The 25483-nt window shown below is 30.8% G+C and overlaps 3 protein-coding genes and 1 long non-coding RNA gene across 8 annotated transcripts; 3 read left to right on the top strand and 1 right to left on the bottom strand.

The window, feature by feature from the left end:
- Window positions 1-6263: 6263 nt before the first annotated feature.
- Window positions 6264-9135, top strand: LOC108474230 (rho GTPase-activating protein 2-like). The gene is made up of 4 exons (XM_017776165.2): window positions 6264-6811; window positions 7562-7682; window positions 7785-8135; window positions 8298-9135. The coding sequence occupies exons 1-4, from the start codon at window positions 6480-6482 to the stop codon at window positions 8877-8879; spliced, it is 1386 nt and encodes a 461-aa protein (XP_017631654.1). The 5' UTR covers window positions 6264-6479; the 3' UTR covers window positions 8880-9135.
- Window positions 9136-9998: 863 nt separating this feature from the next.
- LOC108470523 (RNA-binding protein BRN1-like) lies at window positions 9999-15935 on the bottom strand. Its single transcript, XM_017771867.2, has 9 exons — window positions 15377-15935; window positions 15088-15170; window positions 13958-14009; window positions 13712-13837; window positions 13498-13577; window positions 12327-12506; window positions 10727-11072; window positions 10486-10629; window positions 9999-10406 (listed from the first exon to the last, which is right to left on the bottom strand). The coding sequence occupies exons 1-9, from the start codon at window positions 15546-15548 to the stop codon at window positions 10279-10281; spliced, it is 1311 nt and encodes a 436-aa protein (XP_017627356.1). The 5' UTR covers window positions 15549-15935; the 3' UTR covers window positions 9999-10278.
- Window positions 15936-20468: 4533 nt separating this feature from the next.
- LOC108473288 (uncharacterized) lies at window positions 20469-21238 on the top strand. Its single transcript, XR_001869718.2, has 2 exons — window positions 20469-20662; window positions 20927-21238. It is a non-coding gene; the product is annotated as an uncharacterized LOC108473288 (long non-coding RNA).
- A 2012-nt stretch (window positions 21239-23250) lies between these two features.
- Window positions 23251-25445, top strand: LOC108470640 (U1 small nuclear ribonucleoprotein C). 5 transcript variants are annotated; one of them, XM_017772007.2, is made up of 6 exons: window positions 23251-23426; window positions 23538-23580; window positions 23772-23813; window positions 23898-24168; window positions 24291-24589; window positions 25182-25445. In XM_017772007.2, the coding sequence occupies exons 1-5, from the start codon at window positions 23419-23421 to the stop codon at window positions 24551-24553; spliced, it is 627 nt and encodes a 208-aa protein (XP_017627496.1). In that variant the 5' UTR covers window positions 23251-23418; the 3' UTR covers window positions 24554-24589; window positions 25182-25445. The 5 variants fall into 5 exon arrangements, 3 of the variants coding, with proteins under 3 accessions (XP_017627496.1, XP_017627494.1, XP_017627492.1); XM_017772005.2 differs by having other exon boundaries at window positions 23258-23426; window positions 24291-24601; XR_008274328.1 differs by having other exon boundaries at window positions 23259-23426; window positions 24291-24866.
- The last annotated feature ends 38 nt before the right edge of the window (window positions 25446-25483 follow it).

The following is a 25483-nucleotide window of genomic DNA, read 5'->3' as shown; positions in this document are numbered from 1 at the left end:
ATACATCACATGTTAATGGAAACTCTTGGTATGAATTGAATATGATTTGATAAATTGTTGAATTTAATTGATTGTATTCATTTGGTTATTGTTAATGTTACATTGACTTGAATCATGAAACTACTACTGAGCTTTATCGCTTAACATACGATTTGTTCATTCCATGTGTAGGTTTAGGTGGATCTCGAAGCCTCGAGAAGTAATTCAGTATCCAAACTACAACCCTTGACTCAACAATGTTTGTATAGTCCCTTTTCGTTTTAATATATGGCACGTACCTAGATTTTGAGTTAGTTTTGCATAATATGTGATCATGTTGATATTTAAATGTAGAAGTGGTTGGTTTTGTGTAACTAAAATTGGTATAATAGTTGAAATGAATGAAATGTTGTATATCTTGTAGCATATATATGTATTTGTATCAAATGGTTCTTTGGTATGCAGATTGAAGTTAAATGTTGATTTGGTTGAAAGTTCAATTAAGGTTTAAATAGATTTTTGGTAAACAGATGATCGTGTCGCGACGTCAAACCCTTAATGTCGTGATGAGAAATTGACAGTGAGTTGTGTCGCAACCTAGAACCTTCGGAATCACAACATCAACCCAATACTTTAAAAATTTTATAATTTGATCATTATTCGACCTTGAGTCATCTAAAGAGCTTCTGTAAGCTTGTATAAGATCCGTAATGTTTGTATAATATGTCGTAACCATGTTTTGAACTTAATAATATGTATTAATTGTTAAATTGAACTTTAATTTGATCATAGTGTGACATCTTGTAGCTCGGACCTAGTTATCGAGTCGGATATGAGGTGTTACAATAGATTTTTTTATGCGTTATAAATTATATAATATATAAAAATAACATGGAACATTGTAAACTTTAAAAGAAAATAGGTTAGGCATTGAATGTTCAAGCCCGAGCTCGGTCCATATTTTAAATGATCTTAATTTTTTATTGAAATATATTTTACAGGCCTAATATTTTTGCCCAAACCATATAAAATTAGAATTATTGTTAAAAATTTCTAAAATATCCATTAGCTATACCTTACGAGGCAAATTAATTGCTAACCCTTTTAAATAATATATCACTTCATCACTTCATTATAAGGTAATGGAAATTAATGGATGAATTAATAAAATGTAACAACATGATAAAGTATGTTATTATTATGTAATTTTAAAGTTGGATTACTAAAATATGTTGTTAATCATAGTTTAAGGATAATTTATGCAGTTTACCCCATAATTTAATTATTTAAATTTCGCTAAGTTAAAAAATTAACTATTACTGAATTCACGACACACTCGCAATATAGGTAAAAAAATTATGTAACAAATATATTTATTAAAAATCACATCAAAATCAACTAATGTGTTGGTTATAATTGTAAAGTTCATTGTTTATCATGCATGATGTTTCAAATTCAAATGTCATTATAATTAAATTTTTATTGATTTATTATATAAAAAGATAAAAAAAATCCTAATAGAAATATAACTTAAATTTGTATATTAGAGTATATTTTAAAATTTTTATAATTGGATTGTTAGAGTATATTTTAATAATTTTATAATTGAGTTGGAGTCCAGTTGACTTGTGGCACCAACTCAATAAAACAAATAAAAATTATATTCTTTCTAGTTTTTTTGTTTATAAAGATTTTTAATTTTTTTTAGTTGATTCTAAAAGCATAGACCAAAAGGCAAAATGCACTGGTTGTAATATTTTTATCACGCTATAATATATACTATTTTTTAAATTTCTGACTGAGTTGATATTGTTATTCTCAATCGGGTCATCAACTCAGTTAGGAAAATGACAAAAATATTCTTTTGCAATTAAAATAAATTATATTATTTCAGAGCATTTTAGTTTTTTTATAAAAGAATAAAAACATACATATGATAAGATTTGAACCTGAACTAATTGTATTAGTAGATGCTTTAATTTATCACTTAGCTAAAGCTTTATTTTGAGATTTTTATACATTTTAATTTTATTATACACACTTTATTACTTTAATCAATTATATATATATTTTATATTTTATATTTATGGTTTTCACATGGATACGTGTATGATAGAGTTTCTAATATTACTTGATTATTTTGTTAAAATTTCATGAAAAGCTTTGTGAAAAATCTTCATCACCAACCTTATAATGGGTTAATAGTTTTACTCTTGTATCTTCTTCAAAGTTTAAACATCTAAATTGTATTCAACAAAATTTTTAGAGAATTGAGTTGAGAGAGGCGAATATATATCACGTTAGTAAAATTAACAAATATTATTATTTTATCTATTTTAAGTAATTTGATAAACTATACAAATTTAAAGATTAAAAAATAAAAATTTAAATTAAAGATTAAAGTAAATTTTAAAATAAAATTGAAGGTTGAAGTAAATAATTATAACTTTTTGAAATGTCTGTCGTGGATCAAAGTCAAACATCTAATGTGAAACAAATGTTACAAAATTAAACAACTTGAGATTAATAGACTTAAAACAACATATATTCCTAACATGATTTTACAAGCTTAGAGAATACGAAAATCTAGCTTTTCTTTTTACGTAATAATCTTAAAAATAGTAAGGAATCGTGATTTGTGGAGGAATGAAGACCTTTTTTAGTCCCAACACCAAAATCCGCCTCTAAGAAGAGACCAAAATGGAGATGTGACTGATTTGGGAGAAGAGATTTGAAATTCGAATGTTATGATTTTTGGAGGGAGAATGGATGGTTTGTTTCATCAAATGAACGTTGGAGGTGTTTATACGGCGGCCTGGGAGTGGGCCCATCCTGTCTCCCCCTGCCCTTGCCGCTATTCCTCTTCCATTTTATCACCGTAAAAAGCAACCATATAAACTGTTATTTCTAGGCTTTTCAGCGCTACCCAAATTGTTCCCCGAAGCTTCACCACCCATATGATCTAGGCCGCTCCTTGTCTCGATATTCTCACGTGCCTCTTTCCCCATTTAATTGTCTCCCTGCAATGGCCAAAATCACCTTCCTTAACTAATGCCATACTCATTTTTCTCTAAATTAATCAAAATCAAGATTTTGAATTCTACTTGGATGATAATAAATAAAAGGGCCCAATCAAAAATTGGCAAACTGTCTTACTTTAGTGTGTCTAGTCAATTCTTTTGCAGGTGAAAACATGGATGGAGTAACTCGCCTTATAAATATATTTCTTGGGTTAAATAATACCAATTTTTAAAAAAAATTAATTGCACCAAATATCTTAAAATTATGTTTTTCATTGTAAATTGGTCTTCAAATTTTAAATTAATTATATCTTCAAACTATTAATATTATATTAATAAAGTCTTTTATTATTAAAATTGTTAATTTAACCGTTAAAATGAGTTGTCAAATCTTATGTGACATAATTTAAAATAATTTTTAAAAAATTAATGTTGTATTAAAATTGATTTTAAGATTTTTGAAACTTTTACAAAAATTATCAGTCTCCTCTCTCTCTATCAATTTTACTTTATTTTTAATTTTTAATTTAAAAGTTATGCCACAATATTTTATTTTTTCTTTAAAATTTCTATTTTTAATGAGAGTAATAGTTTAAGGATATTTGATACAATTAACTCTTTTTAAATAATATTTTGAATTTAAATTCTATAAATAAATAAATAATATTAAAAATTTAATTTAGTTAAACCTTAATTCAGATTGAGGTCTAAACAAGTTTAGACTTATATTATCCAAAAAAAAATATATATATATATAACTATAAGTATCTTCATCGGAAATAAAAAAGTAATTTCAAATTATATAAAAAACAAGAAAATAATAAGCCTTAGATTCCAGTTTCTAGACAAAAACAAAGAAAGAATAGGAGTCCTTTAATCACGCCAATAACATGAAAAGGACTTTTTGGAACGAGTATCCTTGGAAAATGCATTCATTCCATTTCTCCTTTCAAAATACATTATTTAATTCTGTTTATATAAAAATATTGTTTAGTGCTACTTAATATTATAATTAATTGGTATTTTGTGTGACAGCTCGGACTGCCTTCATCCTCTTAAATGCCTAACCACCTCTTTCAAGATTTCTATTCACAAATAGTTGGGACATTCAAAGTTTTTAGTTACAACCATTAAAAAATATGTTTGGTCCAAAATTTATGTATTAATAGATTAATATGTAGATCAAAGATATGAAACAAGTAAAAGGATGAAAATGGACATTTGGTTATTTCCAAATCATACTGTTAATTAATTGATGCATGAAACACATTTAAATTTATATTATATAGTGCCTATTCTAGCGAATTAATCCAATATTAATTAAAATTAGATTATGTATATGAGTAAAAATATAGATATATTTATAAAAATTAAATTAGGCTTTTGTTTGAAATGGTGGAGAAAAATTGTTAAAAATTATAGTGATTTAGATTTAAATTTTATTTTACTTTTTTTATGTAAAAAATAAAATACCTTTAAATTAATATAATTTATTTTGTAAATAAATGATATTTTTAAAAATATTAAATACGATAAACATTAAATGATATTTTTAAACAATAAATGTTAATTTTATTCAGATTTAGCTTTATTTATTCTTTTAATAGTATATGGACTAATTGGATCCAAATTCCTATAATATAAGGATTTATCTTATACATTCTCCATTATTTAAGTCATTAGTTGAATTTTTGTCACGAGTATAATGGGCATTGATTGAGTTCAATCAAGAAATCATGTTTTTACAAAATAAATTATATTGCTGTAAGGATATTGACATCACAAATTAAGTAGATACCGATTTAATTAAAAATTATTAAAAGTTCAATTTTTTTACAAAATAAATAAGTTGTATTATTATAAGAGTATTTTTATTTTTATATTTTATATAAAATTTATAAAACTAATTTATGATAAGATTTGAATTTAAAAATCATGAATTTTAAATTTTACGTTTTCAATTAAAGGTTTATTTATTTTTAATTTTAACTTTTAACACATTGGATAAATTTTTTAGAGTTAAAATTAAAATTATATAATAAGTATATTTATAAAAATAATATAAATAACTTTAAATGATAAAGTACAAATGTTAATAAAACTTATAAGGGTTTGAGTTTAAATATTAATATATGTATTTATATATTTATTTTTATATTGTAGATATAAAATAAAAGAATACCTTTAAAATAATATAATTCTCTTTACAAAATAAAAAATTATTTTGATCATTATGTAATTGAGTTAGTGTCAGAGCAAAATTTTAAAAAATGATAAATTACACCACAAATCACTTTAAAATAGCGTCATCTCATTTTGTCATTAATTTTTCTGTAATTTAGTCACTCTAATTAAAATAATTGCTGGAATTGATCATTACCGTTAAAAATTGCATTAATCCACTAATAGATTGCTGACATGATTTTTTTTTACTTTTGATTAAAGCTATGAACCTCTCTGTAATTATTTCAAAATACTTGATTTTTGTTTATTTAGTGACAGTGATTGATAGTTCTTATGTTGCAAATAATCTAAAGAACAAGTAATTTAGTTAAAAGTAAAAAATGTCATATTAATGAAAATTTTAATGGCAGTCACAAATTTAAATAATTATTTTAATTAAAGTGGGTACTTTAACAAAAAAAAAAAACTTTAGAGTGACCAAAATACAAATGATATTATTTTAGAGTGATATTTGATGCAAAATGATCCTTTAAAAAAAATTGACAAATATGTCCGGTTTCGATGGATGCGTTCTCGTAATATTATTTCAATCAGAAGGCCAAACACAAAATATCACAGTAGATAAGTTAAAATTCATAAAAAATGTTTAAAAACAAGTGTCCATTACTAGGGAAACGTTAAATTTTCAGTCCCTGTAATCTTCTCATATTTTAAATTTAATCCTATGAATTTAATATCTCTACTATTTTAATTTAATACTTTAAATCTAATTGATAACAATATAAAAAATAATTAAATTATATTATTAGGTATTTTTATAATAAATAATAGTTATATGATCAATTTAAAATCATTTGAAAAAATATCATTTAATTTTTTATAACCCTAGAAAGAAATTGAAAACTTTATAAATTTAAAATTTATCATTTTATTTATTTATTTGGTATTTAATGTATGAAACACGACTATTAATTTTTTAATTTAAAATGCTACAAAATTTAATTTAATGTTAATTTTTTATCAATTTTTATAAATAAAATGATTTATAAAGTTGAAAGAGTAAAGAGATGAATGACTGGATTAAAAGTAAGAGAATATTTTAAATGTATAAAAAGTATAGGGACTGCGACAAGAATTAGGAAAAGAACTTAAAAACCCATTGCCTTTTTAAAAAAAAAAAAAACCTTCAGACTCGAAAAACTCACTTGAGTTCAACACAACAAGAGAAGACTCCACACAGAATTTAAAGCCTCGTGACCATCGAAGAGAGAGAGAGAACCAAGGGCATTACAGATAATGACTAGTTTAGTAATGGTGACAAAAGGGAGTGGTTGTGGTGGTGGCGGTGGGAAGGGAGGAGCTAAAGGAGGAGTTAAGAGCCGCGAGGAAGAGCAGCAGAACCAGATATCTGTTCTGGCGTTGCTTTTAGCTGCTTTGAGGAAATCCATGCTGTCTTGCCGTGTTGATTCCCGGGATGAAGTAATCTCTTCCACCCTTCAACATATGGAAATCGGGTGGCCAACCAACGTAAGACACATTACCCATGTTACCTTTGATCGTTTCAATGGCTTCTTGGGTCTTCCCGTCGAGTTCCAAGTTGAAATCCCCAGTCGGGTTCCAAGTGCCAGGTTAATTCCCTTTGCTGTTTCTCTTTTTGTTACTTGGTTTCAGTTTTTTTTTTTTTATTTTCTTTTGGGTTAAAGATTTCAACTGGGTTTTGGTCCTTTTTTAAACTGTTTTAAAGTCCAAATGTTTGTGTTCTTGTGCAGTTTAGATCTCGAAGAGTGAAAACAGTACATTTCTAAAAAAAATGGAAAATTTTGAAGAATTAAGCTTTTGATTTTGAAAACCATAACCCAGAAAATTCAAAATCTTTGACTTTCTCAAGCTCTGTTCAGTTTGAGAACTTAAAAACGTTGCTAAACTGGGTTTATACTTTCTTCTTTTCTCTTCCTTAAAGCTCTCTGCACTCTAGAAATGGCAGTAAAAATTGGAGTTCCATGGCGATGTCCAGTGAATTTCATGGAGTTTATTAGCATTAAAACAGATTTTGTGGTAATTCAGTTTTTGCAGCACCAACTGTCATTATTATTTAACCCTGTTTTCTGACGGGTGAAATAAATAATACCGTGTTCTTCATTAATATTTTTATTTCCAAATGTTATTGCAAACCAATCTTCTTCGACAAGGTATTTGGGTGTTTAAAGAAGTTCCCTTTAATAGCTGTAACTCTAATTGATATCATTGAAGTTATTTTTTTTTTCTGTTAAGTTCATTGGATTCTTTGCTGTTTGTTGAAATGACACAATTTCCTGTTTATTGTTTTGCTCTGGTTAGTAAAAGTGGTCCTTTAATTGCAATTGTCCTTTTGTTTACAGTGCTAATGTGTTTGGGGTCTCAGCGGAATCAATGCAATGCTCATTCGATTCCAAAGGGAATAGCGTCCCCACTATACTGTTGTTGATGCAGGAGCGGCTTTATTCACAAGGGGGATTAAAGGTTTTTTAAAATTTCTATGCATATACATAGTCTGCACCCCTATGTATTCGATTTCGAAACTAAATGGTTTTCCACCTCGGTGTCTGGTGATCTGTTTTGTAGGCGGAGGGGATTTTCCGGATAAATCCTGAGAATGGCCAAGAGGAGCATGTAAGGGATCAACTTAACAAGGGCATTGTGCTGGATAATATCGATGTCCATTGTCTTGCAGGCCTTATAAAGGCCTGGTTTCGAGAGCTTCCTTCAGGTGTTCTTGATGGACTTTCCCCTGAGCAGGTTCTCCGATGCAATACGGAAGAAGAATCGGTCAACCTCGTGAAGCAGTTGAAGCCAACTGAAGCGGCACTGCTCAATTGGGCTGTTGGTCTTATGGCGGATGTTGTGGAGGAAGAGGAATCAAACAAAATGAATGCGAGAAATATTGCTATGGTTTTTGCTCCGAATATGACTCGGGTATGGGGGCATTACTTTCCTTGAAACTGTAAGAATTATCCAAGTGTTAGATCAGTAGAGATGAACTTGCAATGTTTCTGAAGTTGTTGATAACTTATTATAGTTTAGTTTAATAAAAAAAAAATGAAGCAAGCATTCTTAGTTTGATTTTCTGTTGAGCAGATGTCTGATCCATTGACGGCTCTGATGCATGCTGTTCAAGTGATGAACTTGCTCAAGACCTTGATCATCAAAACGCTACGGAAACGTGAAGAGACGGAAATGGGAGGGTATTCACCGATGTCGTCTCATTCATGTGACTGCCCTACAGATGAGGAGTTTGATAGTCAGCCAGAGATGGATACGAGTTGTGAACTGAGAGGGCCAACATCCGATTATGATAACACCCTTTACAGTAACTGTAGTGCAGATGAAGATGAAGATGAAGATGAAGATGATGAAATCGAAGCTGAAGTCGAGTCATTGGGTGAAATAGAGGAATGCTTCGTAAGGCAACCGGATGAGCATAAGAACATCACACAGAGTTTCTTGGAGGAAGCCGTGGACGAGTCACAGAGAGACGATTCAAGTCCAAGAAGTTGCTCGGTTTGCAGTATCGAGTCTGGTGTTTCCTTTACAGATAAAAAGAACAAGAGTTCTGCCTTGTGTATAGGTAATGGTGAGAACATTGGTGACACGGATATGGTAGACAAACTAGATGAGCCTGCAAAATCGGACACATCGTCTCTGTCTATTGCTGGCTGACCAATGATTCGGCCTCACATTATTTAGGACAATAGTTGCACATTTTGGGTTGTCACCTTTCAAATATGGTTCAGCAAGGGCTGAACCTGAACTTTGTAGTTGTATTTTTTGTTTTTTAATTTTATGTTTAATTAGGACCTCAAAACTGTTGGAACTACTCAACCAGTCTTAGGTAGATTCAGCTTTTAAATTCAGGGAGGGTGTAATTTTGAAATATGGTTGAATTGCAAAGCTAAGGCATCCATTTGAATTTTAAGAGTGCTGACCTGACCATGTGATTGATTTGTCTTATGTATTCTGCAAAGCTGAGTTTGCCATCTTATGCTTGGATTCATCCTTGAAAGTTATTTTTTAGATGCCATAACATTTATGGCGTTAAATCAGTTTTAAGAATATATTCTGATTAGTAATATATCAATAAATCATTTTTGGTACTAATAAAATTACACATCAACCCAGGGAACATAGCAATTATTATTATTATTTAAAAATGCATTCCGATATAAACTTTATTTAAAATAAATGAACATAGAGGGCAGCAGAAAGTGAAAATAAAGAATAATGACAATGACACGCCGGGAACTGAGGTATGGGTTTTTACTTCTTATTAATTTTAGTTCTAGTTCCAGCCAGTACTACTTATGGTATATCTTATTTATTTTATGTACATCATGTACATAGCATTTTTTTGAGAAATGGGAAAAAATGGATAAGGATGATAATTGATGGTGATTTAGGACCCACAACTTTAAACGAAAAATGAAAATTCAGGCCTCACCCTTACCCTCATGGTACAATATTTTTAATCACCACTTGGTACAAATCTAGATAACACTAATAAATTTTTATTTTCCTCTGTCACCTACAATTACAAGGGACTTCTTATTTCTTTTTTTAAAATTAATAAATTAGATTTTCAAAATTACCTACTTTTAACTATAACATCACGCAGCATAAAAGAAACACCACAAAAAGGAGAGTAAAAAATGAGAAGAGCTTAGAAAATGTATGTTGATGAGGGAGAAATAATTAACAATAGCAGTAAACAAATTGGAAACAGTACATTTAGGGAACACTGTATCATGGATGTCCCCATAAGATTATACTATCAACAAATCATTTTCAGGAAAAATCAATAAATTAATAATTAGTGCTTAAATGGAATTTAATGATACACAGAATACAAATCGTGTAGGGCACGGATTGCGCCATGAATTACAAGTTTCTGGGATTCTTTTTTTTTTTTTGATCCCATGAAGCAATTACAAGGATGGGTTGAAACCTATACAATCACAGGTTATCCTTAATCCATCCGAAATGCTGATACTGCAGTCAGTCGATATATCCAGGTTCCTTCGACTGCGTGTTCGTTGCCTTCCTTCCATGACTCACCTCCCGATCAATAAGGTTTGTTCTGTTTGTTGTCTCTCTTAAGCTGAACCTTCAGTTTCTTACCTCCTAATTGGCATCCATTCATCATGTTTATGGCATTTTGAGCAGCTGCCGGAGAGTCGTAACTTACAAATCCTGCAAAGACAGGGTTCTTGAGAGAGAAAACTCCTTAATGTTCATATCAGATCAAGAAATAAAAAGAAAATGCACCCACCGAAACATTTGCTAGCCTCCGTTGCTTTGTCAACGAAAACCTTTGCACTTAAAACCCTACCATATCCTTGAAAAGCGTTTGCCAATTCTTGATCTCCAAATTCTTGAGGTATGTGATAAATAAATAGGTTTGCACCAGGTGGACCTAGGTCAGAGCATAGACTAATTAATTAATAACATGCCGCCACCAAGAATCTAGTTTTAGAAAGACAATAAAATCAAGATGACTATAGATAGCAAACCTTCAATCTGACTTCCCGAGCTTGTACCGACACTGGAAGCTGATGAAGAGTTACTGCTTGTATTTGCTTGTGGTAGTGAACCAGGTGAACTGGTCAACGGATGGTGGCTAATAATTCCCCCAGGATATGCCATGGGGTACTGAACACCTTGCACGGCTGGGTAAGCTGAGCCAACATAACTTCCAGGAGGCACAGCATAATTTCTAGGTCCAGCCCTGGGAGCAAGGTCAGGTGTGATTCCTCGCAATGCACTTGCTTGATTTACTGGAGGAATCATGTTGTGAAATGCAGACTGATTCTGCATGGGTGGCATGCGGTACTGCATAAGTCCATAACTTCCTGGAGCCTAATACATAATGAGATGATGAATCAAATTTAGATATAAAGTAAGAAACAAAAGCTCTGTCAGAACATCATGACTAAAAAAAAAAGCAAGACATCCCCCTCTTAGCCAAAAAGAGGAGGAAACAAAACCACTAATTATTCACGCTAAAGCTATGTTTGTTTTTTTTCTTTTTAAACACCTTCCGAAAAAATAGTTTCCTGAAAAGATTAACATTATCTAGTGGTGGGATGATTAAGCCTTAAATGTCTTCCATAAGTTGCTTTCAGTTAAACAAACATAGCAAAAGCAGTATTTGATGCAAAACATTATCTTATATAGTAACTATATTTGTTACAAAAGCATTGCTTTTTACAACCAACTATATTATATAATAGACTTAATAATAACCGATACCTAATTAAAATTTAAAATTGTAATTACATGTATGAGAGTAGATAATAGCATATTAAGCTAAAAGGGATAAATGAACTTAAGAAAAGTTTAAACATATTTATATTATTAAAATATTCATATCTTATTATAAAACATTTATTACTATATATTTATTATTAAATATTAATATAAAGGTTTTTCAATAAAACATCAATGTTTTTAGACCAGACCGGTGATTGACCGGCCAGGCCACCTGTTCGTTGATCCGACTGATTCAATTAAAAACTCATTAAATTTTTAGAAAATAAAAAAAATCAGTTCAACCGATCCTTACTAGTTCTCGGTCCAACTGGTTCAATACAATTCTCCGAACCAGTACTCCCAGTCCAATTGGTCCGGTTCAAACATCATTGATGTAAAACATTAAGAATACTAATTGAAATTTCAAAATATTATTAATAATAAAATTTATTATTAAACTAATATTTTCATATTAAGTATTTTATTAAAATAATAATGAATATTAATTACATTAATTATTTATTATTAAGTATAAATATATATGTTTAATAATATAAAAAATTTAAATTTAAAATTTTATTATTAACACAATAATATTTAACTAGATTAAAGTTAATTTTATATAAAAATCATCTTACTCATAAGAGAGATCTTTTTGGAAATTTTCTTATACTTTTCAAAAGGTGAAGACAAATTGTCAAGAAAAGAAAAATTATTTTTCATTTACCAGTATGTCATTTTTCGAAAAAAACACAAGAATGCAAAAAGCATTTCTTTAAGTCATTTTCCATAAAACAAAAACACCCATAATATGTGTTTTTGAAATTTTAAAATTGCTCCATACAGAAAAGGAAAAGCTACCTGATATCCATATCCATTGTATGGGGGAACATAACCCATTGGCAATGCTCCAAACAATGAAGGATGTTGTGAATCTACATTCGGTTTATTCAATGCTTGAAATTGGGCTTTTTGAGCCCTTCGTGCTAGTCTTTCCTTCTCTGTATCTGCCCATTTGACAACGAGAGGGACACTTGAACCCTAAAATAGCAGAAGATAAAGACCAAAATATAATACACCTTCATTCAAGAATAACTACCACACTACCAGACATGATAAGAAATGACTTAACTCATATTTGGAAGGCAATAGGTAAACATAAGCTTTTGCAATACTTCCATATGCGTATATGCATTTTGCAACCCACTAGGGTATAGAAGGATATTCAGATGTAAGCCTTATGGTATGCTTGATTCAATGGAAAAGTGGAAGGAAAATGAGTGCGCTTAGTAGGAAAAAGAAGAAGTAAAGAAAATAGGAAAGATAACATTTTGCGATAACAAATCATTCCAAATTATACTAATAAGAGGAGAGAAAATGAGAGAGAGGTAAGTTAAATGTGTATATTTACAAGATTATGCATTTCTCAAATTTTCCATTTTCTTTTCTCCCCTTTCTCAACTCTACCACGCAACCATAGAAGGAAACATTTTTTTTTTTCTTTTTTTTCATCTTTTCTACCACGCATATACTAATGGAAAATCTATTTTTCTCATCTAATTTTTCATCTTTCTAATTTTCTCTTCACCCTACCAAGAAAAGCCTTAGTGCATCTTGATTGCGATAAAATACGGGCTTCTAGTGAGACTATTTGCTTGACAACTGTAATACTAGATGCAACATGCAGTTAATCATAACAATGACATTCTTTTAGTGGATTGCAATATAATGAAGATATTATCACAAAAATCATCTTTGCATCTTCAAATACCTTCCAGATTTATATGTGAACCTTAAGTGACTTGAATCAAGGACTGAGGGATAACTAAATTTTGATGTCATAACTTATTACTCCAAATGAAAAATGAGCATGTAAGATAGTTGATTAGTACATAAACATTAAAGTTCAATCGCATTGAAACATCTAATACCCGAAAGATACCATACAATAAAGGTTAGATACTAGGAAATCTGAACAATGTTTTGGGTAATTCATTGATTTTCAATAGCAGAAACATTAATGAATACAAACCTCCATTCTATGCTTTCCATTAACAGCCTGCAGCGCATCAAGGGCTTGTTCTTTAGTCTCAAATTTCAGAAAGGCACAGCCTGCCATAAAGAAACCAATACAACTACAATTCAAATATTGAAATAAACTTAAGATTGGGGTTTTATAGTTTATACAATTAAGCAAACACCTTCATCTTTAGAGGAAAGGACATCCAAGTTAAAAAAATAAGTACCTTTACTAGTTTGTTGAGAACCTCTTATAATTTGTAGGTCCTTTATGGTTCCATATGTAGAAAATAAATCAGCAACTTCAGCTTCTGAGACATTCTTCGGCAGCATGCCAACAAAAAGTTTGTGCTCTTGATCCCATCGGGCAGTAAAGGAAGACAATAATTCAGAGTTTATTTAACAAATTGATTAAAAAACCATCAAATAAGAAGTGGAATTATAAGCAACTAGTTCACTGAAGTTACGAGTACCTAATCTTTCCAACTCGCCATCTGCATACTTCACTTGCAACGGACTAGATGCCTGAGTTATACCAAAAACAGAAACTGGGTTCTGATCAGGAAAACAATAAGACTGACAGGGTAAAAGACTCTCTGATACTCTCCACACAAATATATGACAGCAGACAGGTGATTGCAATAGATAACTTCGAATTGAATTGTCCCTGGACTTTTCATTAAAAATGCGAATGACAGGATTGAGACATCAAGTTATTAATCACTCTAAGTACTAGACCAAGAGATATGCTGCGTTGTATAAACAGGAATATCTTACATCACCACATCAGAATGTATGATGATTAATCACCCAAAAAAAGTACACATGACTTGCCACCATGTATTCCAACACTTAAGGGCATAAGTTAATCTATTCATACATGTAATCATCTTAAGATAGATTGATCAACAAACTTGCTTTCGTTTTCAATCAAATATGAAAGGTATTGACTGAAAATAATAGCAGGAGAGTGTTTAGTGTGATTTCTTACAAGTACAACTCCAACACCTATGTTTGCTTAATTATTAGGAATTGAGACAAATTCATGGTTGAAATCATTAAATAACCCTGTTCATTGCTCAAATTATGTTTTCTGGAACAATACCTAGTATAAAAAGCCCTAGCATCACTCTTTCACATGCTAATAAAATACGGAAAACTTCTCATTTTCGTTGCTTCTAAAACTCAAGATACCAATTTACTTCAAATGAGCTAGTATAAAAAATTATCAAAACTTACATTCTACAGTCTAGAACAACATTATCTGCATGTACCCTAATCAACATAACAGAGCAATTAAGGTAGTTTTAATGTATACTTGAGAACTATATTCTACATGTTGCAGGTTGTCAGTATCAGATACGGTACATGCCAAAGCCACAACTAATGCCCAAAATGCAGTAATAATTTTGAACGTTCCATAGTTCAATAGTAAAATAGGGTGCTACATTTGCAGATTAGCTAAAGGTGATGAAAATTCGCTAACTACGTCCAACTTCGGAAGTAGCATGTAGATCTTCACAAGAGCAACTAACAATGTGGCAACGAATCACTAAAACGCAAGGCAAAACAAGGAAAAATAAATTAAAAAAATTGAACTAACCCCAGGCAAAGTCTTCTTATTGTGACAGGCATTGACCGCCTTATCGGCCTCTTCTCTCGACGGGCATATAACAAAGCAACAACCTTAATCAACATTTAAAAAAACACGAAGAATACCTCAAAATTAGGGTTATAAACACCTCAAATCCCACTCCAAACTAAACGAATCAAACAAATCACCAAAAAAAAAAAAACCAACCGCTAAAGACAAAAGAGAAATGTGAGAGATTTGAAACTTGGAAAATAAATATTGAATTTGTTACGAAAAAAGAAAAAAAGGGAAGTGGAACCTCTAGAGGCACGAGTAGCCTTGTCTTTGATGATGTTGACTTCGTCGACCAAAGCGAACTCTTCGAAGATTGCAAGAACTTGAGCTTCCGTCATGTGCTTCGGCACTTGACCGACGAACAGCTTAACGCTCTCTTCGCTTGTCGTGTTCTTCTCCTGTTTTCCCTCCGCCATCAATGCCTGCTCTTCTTCCTCTAATTTTTTCTCCTTTTTTTTTTTTTTTTCCCTTTAAATTTCTTTTGAGTCGTCTGGTGGGAAAAAATGGGTTTCTTGATGGCAAAGTTGGATCTTCAATGGATTTAATGTAATAAAAATGAGTGAAAAGTGGGGTTAGTGTTTGGATTTATTTACGATACTGCCCTCAACAGCTGTGCGAGTTCTGGGGTTTGAGCTGGATGTCCTTTGAAGAAACGCCACTGCTGATTACGTAATTACCCTTTCATTTTTTTTTCTTCGTCTTATTTGACCATATTTATTAGTGATTCCCATCGGCTGTATTGCAATTTGAAAACCTTTATGATTCGCGAAAAAAGAGGACACTGAACTAAAAAAAAAAAAAATGAATATGATAGGGTGGGCAGTGGATCAAGTGGGGTAAGTTGAATTTATGAGTGTATGGTGACATCAAACCTAAGCCCCTGTCAATTTATAATCTTTTCTTAAATTTTCCGTCTAATGCTCACATGATATATACTGTCAATTTTAAAAATATACGGAGACTGTATAATATAATCTAAAATCATATTAGAAATAGGTAGAATCAGGTTGTGATTATAGGCTAGAAAATTTTTTGAATGTAAAACTGAAATTTTGGCCTCATGTTGAAAGTAGGAATTCTTTTGGAAATTGGTTTGATTTGATTCCTTGATTCTCCTTTCACATCCATTTCCGCTTTTATTTTATTGCAAACCAATTTCTGGAAAAAGAAAAGCAAGTAAAATGTTTTTGGAAATATCCCGTTCGTCAATCATCACGATACCAATAATATATATCACTTTTTTTCAACACCAAATTATTTGCGTCATAATAGCCTCTCTCCTTCTACATTTTAAAGTTTAGATTAATAAAATCCTTTTCGTACTGCTTGATTTATGCACCCAATAATATTTTTTTTTTTAATTTTAGTGTAATGATAATTTTTTCACTTTCATCATTATTTTTATTATAAAAAATTTATTTAATTGTTAATCATTTATACAAATTTAATAAAATACAAATATTACAAAATTCATATATTTAAGCCTCCTATTTTTGATAACTTCAAATGAAACTTGCGTTTAAGATACCTTGTGCCCATTTTTTATAGCAAGGAAAGTACGATATTGGGTTCCTATTAACTTTCCTCAATTTGTGCTTTAATATTTTCATATCAATCCTTATTTAAAACTCTGCTAGTATGAGTTAAGTAGAGAAAATAAAAAAGAGAAATGGAAATGGAAATGGAAAGGAGAGCGGTTGACCAAACCAAATCGTCAATTTTTAGGTAGAAAAAGGAGTACGGATACCGTTATAAGTTTCAGGAGGAGGAGGAGAAGGGTAAGAAAGTAAAAGCGAAGGGGAAGGTTATAACAGTAAATTGCCCTGAAAACCGAGGTCCAAAATTACGCCAGACTGTCCCGCTAACCCCGCCCTTCTTCCCCTGGCTCTGCTCGTGTTTCCCGTTTGCAACTTGCACACTGGGTAAACCTTTTTTTTTCTTTTTCTTTCTAATTTCACCCTGGGCAAAGTATATTTACCGCTTGTAAAAACTAAAAACTATACAGACTGGATGGGGGGAAAAAAGGTCCAAATTCATCGGTGACCTAATCACTTCAATTTATTGACTTAGAAAATTTCTAATATACAAATTTTGGTGATAAATGTTGACCAAGTGTTTGGAAGTATGTTGTAGTTGGACATAAGTTTCTCTAGGCACGTGTCTTGAATGTGATTAAACAGCATATTATCTTATTATAGAGCCTTTCGATAACATAACTTCTCCACTATTAATAAGGCAAGCTACTCATTGTTCTATTTTTTTTGGGCAAAGTTGAAATCAAAATAATAATAGAATAAATTATCATATGATCAGTGATTACGCCTATAGTTTAAGTTTTTTTTAGATATTTATTTTTGAAACAAAATTATTTTTTAGAGTGCACGTAAGAGTTTTAATTTCATGAAAAATTAAAAGAATTTTCCTGTCACTTTAATTATTTATTTAATTTTTGTCATTTTAATTATTAAATTTGTATTATTTATCAAATTATTTCTAAAATAAATGAAAAATTAAATATTTATTAACTTTGATGATGTTGTATATATATGTATGTCATATTAATAATTAATAAAAATTTATTAATTGTTAACGTGGTAATTAATGTGCACGTCACATTAGTAAAAATTTAAAATAAACAACATAAGTTTAATGATTAAAATAAACGAAAATTTAAATGAAGATTAAAATATTTTTTTATAAAATTAAAGAATTAAATAAATTATTATGCTAATTAAATTTAAAATCAAAATAAATAATAATTTTAAATATATTCATTTTGATTTGGATGACTTTCTGTTAAGAGAGAAATAACTAAAAAAGGCATGAAAACTGTTTAAGAGTGGGACAGGTTTCTGGCATCCCATGTTGGACTAGTTCCAAGGTCAAAATGCCAGAAATGGAGTGATGGTGACTTGTGAGTTCTGCGTGAAGGTCGAATACCAAATGGATTTATCTTAACCAATAATAGCCCCCACTGACTTGCCATGCCATGCCACTCACTGGCGCAAATTATGAGCTACAGTCTTGTTTTTAAAATGAATGTTAAAAAGTTAGAGCCCCAAAAGGTTATACAAGTCTTACCCTTTGTTCACATCACGCATGGAATAGGATGAAATTTTGTCACAAACTATAATTTTATATTTATGATTATTTTTTGGAAAAGTTTTTCAGTAACAATAATAAAAAAAAGGGAAACTTTTGTTAGAGGAGAAAACAACCCAATGGTGAATCGATTTCTTGGGTTAATTATGATTCATGTTTGAAATTTGAAAAGATCAAGAAAATAGATTTACCCCCGGGTTTGGTGATGAAGTCAATGGGGCTGGGTATGCGTGCATTTGAGGTTCATGCAAGGTGGCAGCAGCAAATTGAGAAATAATCATAGGGTGGATGTGAAAAAAAATAATTAAGGGATAAAAAGTAACATGTGTCGAAATCATTTTTATTTTGAAAAAATAAGGGATCGATTTTAAAAACGAATCATGGAGTCGCCACCGATCTTTTTTGAAGTGTAATCGGATTATCTTGAGATTGATTATTTTAACAAAACATTTGATTTATTAAACAATAATTTTAGGTCTACGAAAATCGAGAAAAAAGGATCGGGAGTCGGTTACGCACAAGGAAGGATTAGCACCCTCGCGACGCTCAAAATTGGTATCGTATTGATCAATTAATGTCCTAATATTGAAGATTTAGAAAAAAATTAAAATACAATTCCTTTGAAAACGTTTAGATAACTTGAATTGGACATATCGAGATTCTCTCGTTCAGAAGGGATAAAATATCATATCCAGCACGATATGATACAACATTTCAAATCCTCAATACAAGATCATCTCATGATTTCCAGAACTCATGTATTTGAAATTCCAAAAGGATATTTGGCTATCTAGTCAAATGGTAAATCGAAACTCAGCACGATTAGACACGATTTTTCAAATTTCCAAACACAAAATATTGCCTCATTTCAATTTAAAAAACATGGATGAAATTTCGATAGGATATTCTGTATTTTAGTTGAATGAAAAATCGAAACCCAGCAGATAGGGCACGATTTCTCAAACTTCCGAACACGAAACATTGCCTTGTTTTGAGAAAATTCAAATAAATAGTTATTAAAACTGAGTCAAAATATACTTGTTTGGTTTGTTTAGAGATAAAAGACAATCGATATTGGACGAAAATTTTAAATCTAAAATCATACAAGCTTAATATTGAGCCTGAAATAAAAATACATAGCAATAATATTACATGAATAATCAAAAGTAATAAGGAATTTCAAAAGAACAAATTAGAGTACATACAATGACAACATATCATATACTATATAAATTACACAAATAAAATGTAACAAGCTTTAAAATAAAATAGAACAAATAATAGGAAAGAAAGAAAATTTGGAAACATTGCCATACAAACCATACAAAAACTTTAAACAGGAATAGACATAAAATTTAGAAATAAAAAATATGTATGTATATATTAAATAGCAATATACAAATAAATTTTAAAGTAAATATTATAAAGTGGATAATTTATAGGAAAGTTTGAAAGATATTAGAAATAAAAATCAAAATAGACAATATATGTAATAACAACGCATAAATGCAATCTCAAAATAAATAATATATATATATATTTAAAATGTTTAAAATAAGTGATATTCAAAGTAATATACATACGTTAACCTAAGTAAATAATATATGAAATGGATCGAAAAACCTAATATAAATAATATATATGTAATAGTAATAATACTTGAAAGTGTTTAAAATAAAGAAATATGTACATGAGAATAAAATAAGAAACAATGTGAAATCGACAAAATAATTCAAAGTAATGAGTTAAAATAAAACGTTTATTTTTAAGAAAATGAATAACTAAAACTTGATTGAAAGAAAAATGAAGTCAAAGGATAATTTATAAATAAAACAAATCGCTAAAGTATAAAATTATATAAAAGAATTTTAAAACCAATAAATCATACAATAAATCAATGTAAAAATATGCAAAAAGAAATAAAAACCTTAATAATATGTAATTTATTAAAAAATAATATATGGAAAAATGAATAATAAAAAAGAAAATTTAAATTATGAATTAAAAACCTAATTTAAAAAGAATTAAAATCAGAAAGACAATTTGAAAAAAATAAAATATCGTGGGATCAAAATGTGAGGCGTATAAACTAACGGGGACTAAAAAACCAATAAACCAAACGCCCAAAATGAAACAGCGGACTAATTTGTAATGGCGCGCGAATTCCAGGGGCAGTTTAAAAGAATCTAAAAAAACTTAAACATGGCTCAATTGAACGTTAGCGCGAAGAGGGGGGACTCAATGCACAAATCTCATTTTGAGCCAAAATGCGTGGGTCCAGCACCAAACGGTGCTGTTTCATTTGCCATTTAAAAATACCAAAACAAATCTCTGCTAGGGTTTCAACCCAGCTTTGGGGAAGCCACAATGGAAGGTCATCAACACTTCTATGCCTCCGTATCCGACGCCGATCACGACGTGAACCCAGGTAAGTCTCTTTCCCTTCAGTTTTTATTCTAAATCAATTTGTAAAAAAACACGGAAAAAAAAAGAATCGCATATTCGAAAAGAAAATTCTCGGAAAAGAGTGAAAAACAACCTTTTAAACTTGGATCTGATATTTGATTGCTATTCGTTTTCTCTTTGTATTCTTTTTCTCTCGTATTTGAAGTAAAAAAAAACCAGTCCTCTACGATGAATTTTTGAAGGCTTTTTATAGCCATTTTACAACTGGTTTTCAACGTTTTTGTAGTCTGACATGGCGTGGTGGAGTAGCGCACGACGCGAAGGGGAGCGCGACGTGCAGTGCCTGGAGACCGACTTGGCTGTGGCGGTTGAAGCACTTAGGATTTCCTATTTTGGGGTTGGGTAGTTGGGCCTGATGGGTTTAGGGTTTGGGTAGTGATTTGGGTTTCTAACTTTTTTGTATTTTAGACTTAAAAATTGGACTGGTTTGGTCTCTTTTGTTTGTTTATTGTTTGTGGGTCTTGGGTCGGGCAATTTTGGCCCATTACAATTTGGTATAAATATAATAAAGAAAACTTTGTGATGATTGTATTGGAAAGTGATCTTAAAGTTTTTTTCATCAGAATAATATCATATAAGAAAACATAGGGATTTATAAAATCATGGATGTGGGCTACGCCATCGTCCTATTAAAAAAAGTCAAATGAAATGGTTGTACGTATATACCAGAAGATTTCACTTTGTGTGAAAGATGAGAAAAATAGTAAATGATCATCAATCCTATAAAAAAACCAAAAAGATTAAGAGCTCATTTGGATTGGTAATGCGTTTACTTATGATTAATGTAAAAATAATGGTGACGATAAAACTACTGTAGTGATACTATAGCGGTGAGATAAAGAAAAAAATTAAACGCACCGCACTAGAGGTAAACGTTTATCTAAAGAAACCCTTTGGATGAGTGGTACGTTTATTTGCGATTAGTGTAAAAATAACGGTGACTGTGAAATTAAATACTGTAACATAAGATAAAAAGAAAACTGAATACACCGCGCTAAAAGTAAATGCTCATCCAAAAGGATTTTAAAGTCAAAAACATCAATGTGATGCCAAAACAGAAAAAGAAACTCAACATAGAAAAATAAATTCAGACGAGACTACTAATCGTCCCATCAATTACCACAATTATAAGTAAACCATACTATTAGGAGAAAAAAAATTGACAAAAAAATACACCAAATTTGGAAAATAAGGGAAAAGTAACGAGCAATGCTACAATAACCATTTTAGCCAAATTGAGACTCAATTCTAAATTTGATAAAAATATAATGTATTAATCTAGATTTAAAGGTGGGTTTGGATGGTGGTGTGTTTACTTACGGTTAGTGTAAAAATAGCGGTGACGGTGAGATTAGATACTGTAACGTAAGATAAAAAGTAAGTTAAATACACTGTACCGTACGAAGTCGTCCATCCAAACCCACCCTAAATGAATACCAAGTAGTCTATATCTCATTCTGTTTAAAATTTCGATGTGTTTCAACTGTTTTAATGTGTTCTTAACAATATCAATGCATATAAACTTGGTTGGTATGCAATTTTTATTTTTTTAATCTTAACCATTTTAATTTTTCTATGATTACATATGAAATTAAATTATAGTTACTAAATTGAGTTATTTAACTTAATTAATGATTTTAAAACTTTTATTTACATGTAAATCATTATATGGATGTAATCGAGATATATTCGCATGCAGTATATAAAAAATCAATTATTAAGAAACTATAACTTAGATTATAAATATACATATGCATGTGTGTGAAAATATTTAAAAACATTGATAAACTCAAAATTGTATATCGAAATACACCGATACTAGTACATATCGATGTTAGGACAAAAAAAATACATCGATCAATATAGTATTGACTACCTTGATATGAGTTATCATTTTCATCCTATTTTATCTAAAAATCGTAAACATCCAAAAACATGCCATGCATCACATTCTTATTTATAATTTTCATTTTTGATACAAACTAAGACAAATATGATAATTAAATTACCAACATGAGATAAAAAGAATAGATACTGAAATGAGAAGAAAATTATTGTTTAAGGATTAGTGATGGATCTTGACGTTAAGTTTTGAGAAATTTAATTAAAATTTTAAAATTTTAGAAAATTTAATTCAAAAATTAAAAATTTTTAAATAGCTTAATGAGAAATTTAAAAACAGAAGTGTAATTATAATTTTATAAATTTTTAAAAAATTGAGATGGATTAATTAAAATTCTATAAATTTTAAAAGTTCAATGAAATTAGAAAATTTTCTTAATGAAAATGTTTCAAAATTTTGGAGGCTAAGGTCCCCATGGGCCCTGGCTCCAATAATGATCCGCCTAAAAGAGGCAACAGTGCTATGACAAGAGGAATTTGTCTAAGTTCGCGTTGTGTACAGTCGTTATGGTACGACGTCGTCTTGCTTGTGCATATTTGGTCTGTAAACTGTAGTATCGAACAAGCACTAACCGTTGGATGTGAGGACATTAGCCAATCGCTACCGTCAGATAAATCATCACGGTTCCTGCAACTCACCATTACAACTCGTATATATTTATACAACTCCGTGCACTTATCGAAGTTTCTAGAATCGGGCAAAATCATAAATCCCATTTCTGCTCCTCCTTCCCTCGTCTTCGAGCTAGGGTTCGGTCTGCTCACGATTGCAACCAGCTTCCATTCTGATATTTTCCCCTTTTTTTACTCACAGTCATGCCTCGGTATGGGTCTCTTTGTCAATTTATTCAATCATACAAGAAATTAACGTTCTCGCTACGAGAACATTTATATTAACATTCTATGAACATGTTCATTTGGATTGAAATTTGCAGGTATTACTGTGATTATTGCGACACTTATTTGACCCACGACTCTGTAAGTTCATTTTGTTAATTTATTTTTTTTATTATATTTATTTTTCTGTCTTCATCTGTCAATGCACTGTAGTCAGCTTATGTTTTGTCTCTAAAACAGATTTTTTGGTTAAATTGTCGAAAGTTTTATTATCTGGGTTGTTGCATTAGAAAAAATTGCTGATATTATTTTTGTGGGCTTATAAATTTCAGCCATCAGTTAGAAAACAACACAATGCAGGGTACAAACACAAGGTATTTATTAGAGAATTTTATCTTTATATTTGTTTGTTTATTTATCTTGTCAATTATACATTTTTGCGAATTCTGGAATTTTAGGCAAATGTTAGGACGTACTACCAGCAATTTGAGGAGCAACAAACCCAGAGCTTAATCGACCAAAGAATCAAGGAACATCTTGGCCAAGCTGCAGCTTTCCATCAGGTTGGAGCTGCTTTTAATCAACATCTAATGGCTCAGAGACCTCGACTTCCTATTCTTCCGACTCCTGTTATGCCTATTCCGAGGGGCGCACCTTTACCTATAAATCAACCAATGGTCCCTGGGATTAGGCCCCCTGTACTGCCAAGACCAGTTCCAGGTGCTCCAGGTGAGATTTCAGACATATCTGCTTACCAGTTCGAGGCACTGGCTTTTCTATTCTAGATCTCTATTGTATACACAGAGGATGGAAATTTAATATATATTTTTCATTTCTGGTGACATTGCCAGGTTATGTTCCTGTTCCAGGCATGCCACCAACGGTAGCACCACCTGGTGCTACTTCCTTCCCTGGTCAAATAAATGGCCTTCCACAACCTCCTACATTGGCTGCCCCATCAACTGTTCCTGTAACTGCAACAACACCCACTTCTTCTAATGCAGCGCCTACCATGGCAACACCAGCACTGTATCAGTCCAATCCTGCTGCCCCAGCGAGTGGAGGGTTTGACAATTTCAATGCCAATGCACAGCCTTCTGAAGCTAATCAGTAATTTGGTTAAACTGCCTGCTTTGCTTCCATATCTGAAGTAAGAACCTAAGTAAGCCCATGTATCTGTGCTATTGAATGTGAGGCTTTCCAATGAGTAAGGGTTCACGGTAACATTTTTCTTGAAGGATAGTTTGTTTATTAGACCCGAAGCATTGACTCATTTTGCTTTGATATTGTTTTTTGTTTCTTTTTGGGATGAATTTGTCTTTTGGGAACCTTATAAAGTTTGGAGATGAATATCTGGTCTCAAATGTTTTAGGCCAATGCAGAAGTTCAAAGTGGGCTTATCTTTTCACCATTTGGGATTAGCAGTGGTTGGTTGACACAATTTCTATTGCACCAAAATACTGTACATATGTCATCATTCTTCACTCTTTTTTTTTTCAATTTATATTTTTACTTATATTCTTTGTTATGTTAAAGTTCGCAATGTAAAACAAAGGATCAGCTGAAGATATCATGTGAGATCCTAAAAATATCATGAGTTTTTAAATATAAGTATTACTTTTTGATTGCATTATTCTCATAATGAGGGATCGTACTGTATATTTTATGAATCTAGGCCTAATGATTCTACCTTATTTTGTCTCTCTTTGATAACTTTTACCATTACCATACTCCATTTACAGGCAATCAGAGCCAGATGGCATTCTTCCGAGTCCGATGATAATATTTCACTCAGCTTTCGTATTGGGATTTTTACGTTTAAATTGCTTAAACTTTTTGGGTGCCGAATGGAGGATAGATTCGTACCACCATTAGTGTTTTTTTTAAAAAATAAAATATTAAGCTGAATTTTAGGTAGATTTTGATTGTAATGCAGTTGGAAGTTGCTGACAGCTTCTGTATGTGCTATTTGTGAAGAAATGAAGTATGTACTAGCTGCTCCATGATGATTTGTTTATCTATGCATCAGAAATATAATGCGGCA

The sequence above is a fragment of the Gossypium arboreum genome, chromosome 11 (assembly GCF_025698485.1).
Source record: "Gossypium arboreum isolate Shixiya-1 chromosome 11, ASM2569848v2, whole genome shotgun sequence".
Lineage (NCBI taxonomy): Eukaryota > Viridiplantae > Streptophyta > Magnoliopsida > Malvales > Malvaceae > Gossypium > Gossypium arboreum.
Note: the sequence above shows the minus strand (reverse complement) of the source record. Positions and strands in the feature narration are given on the sequence as shown.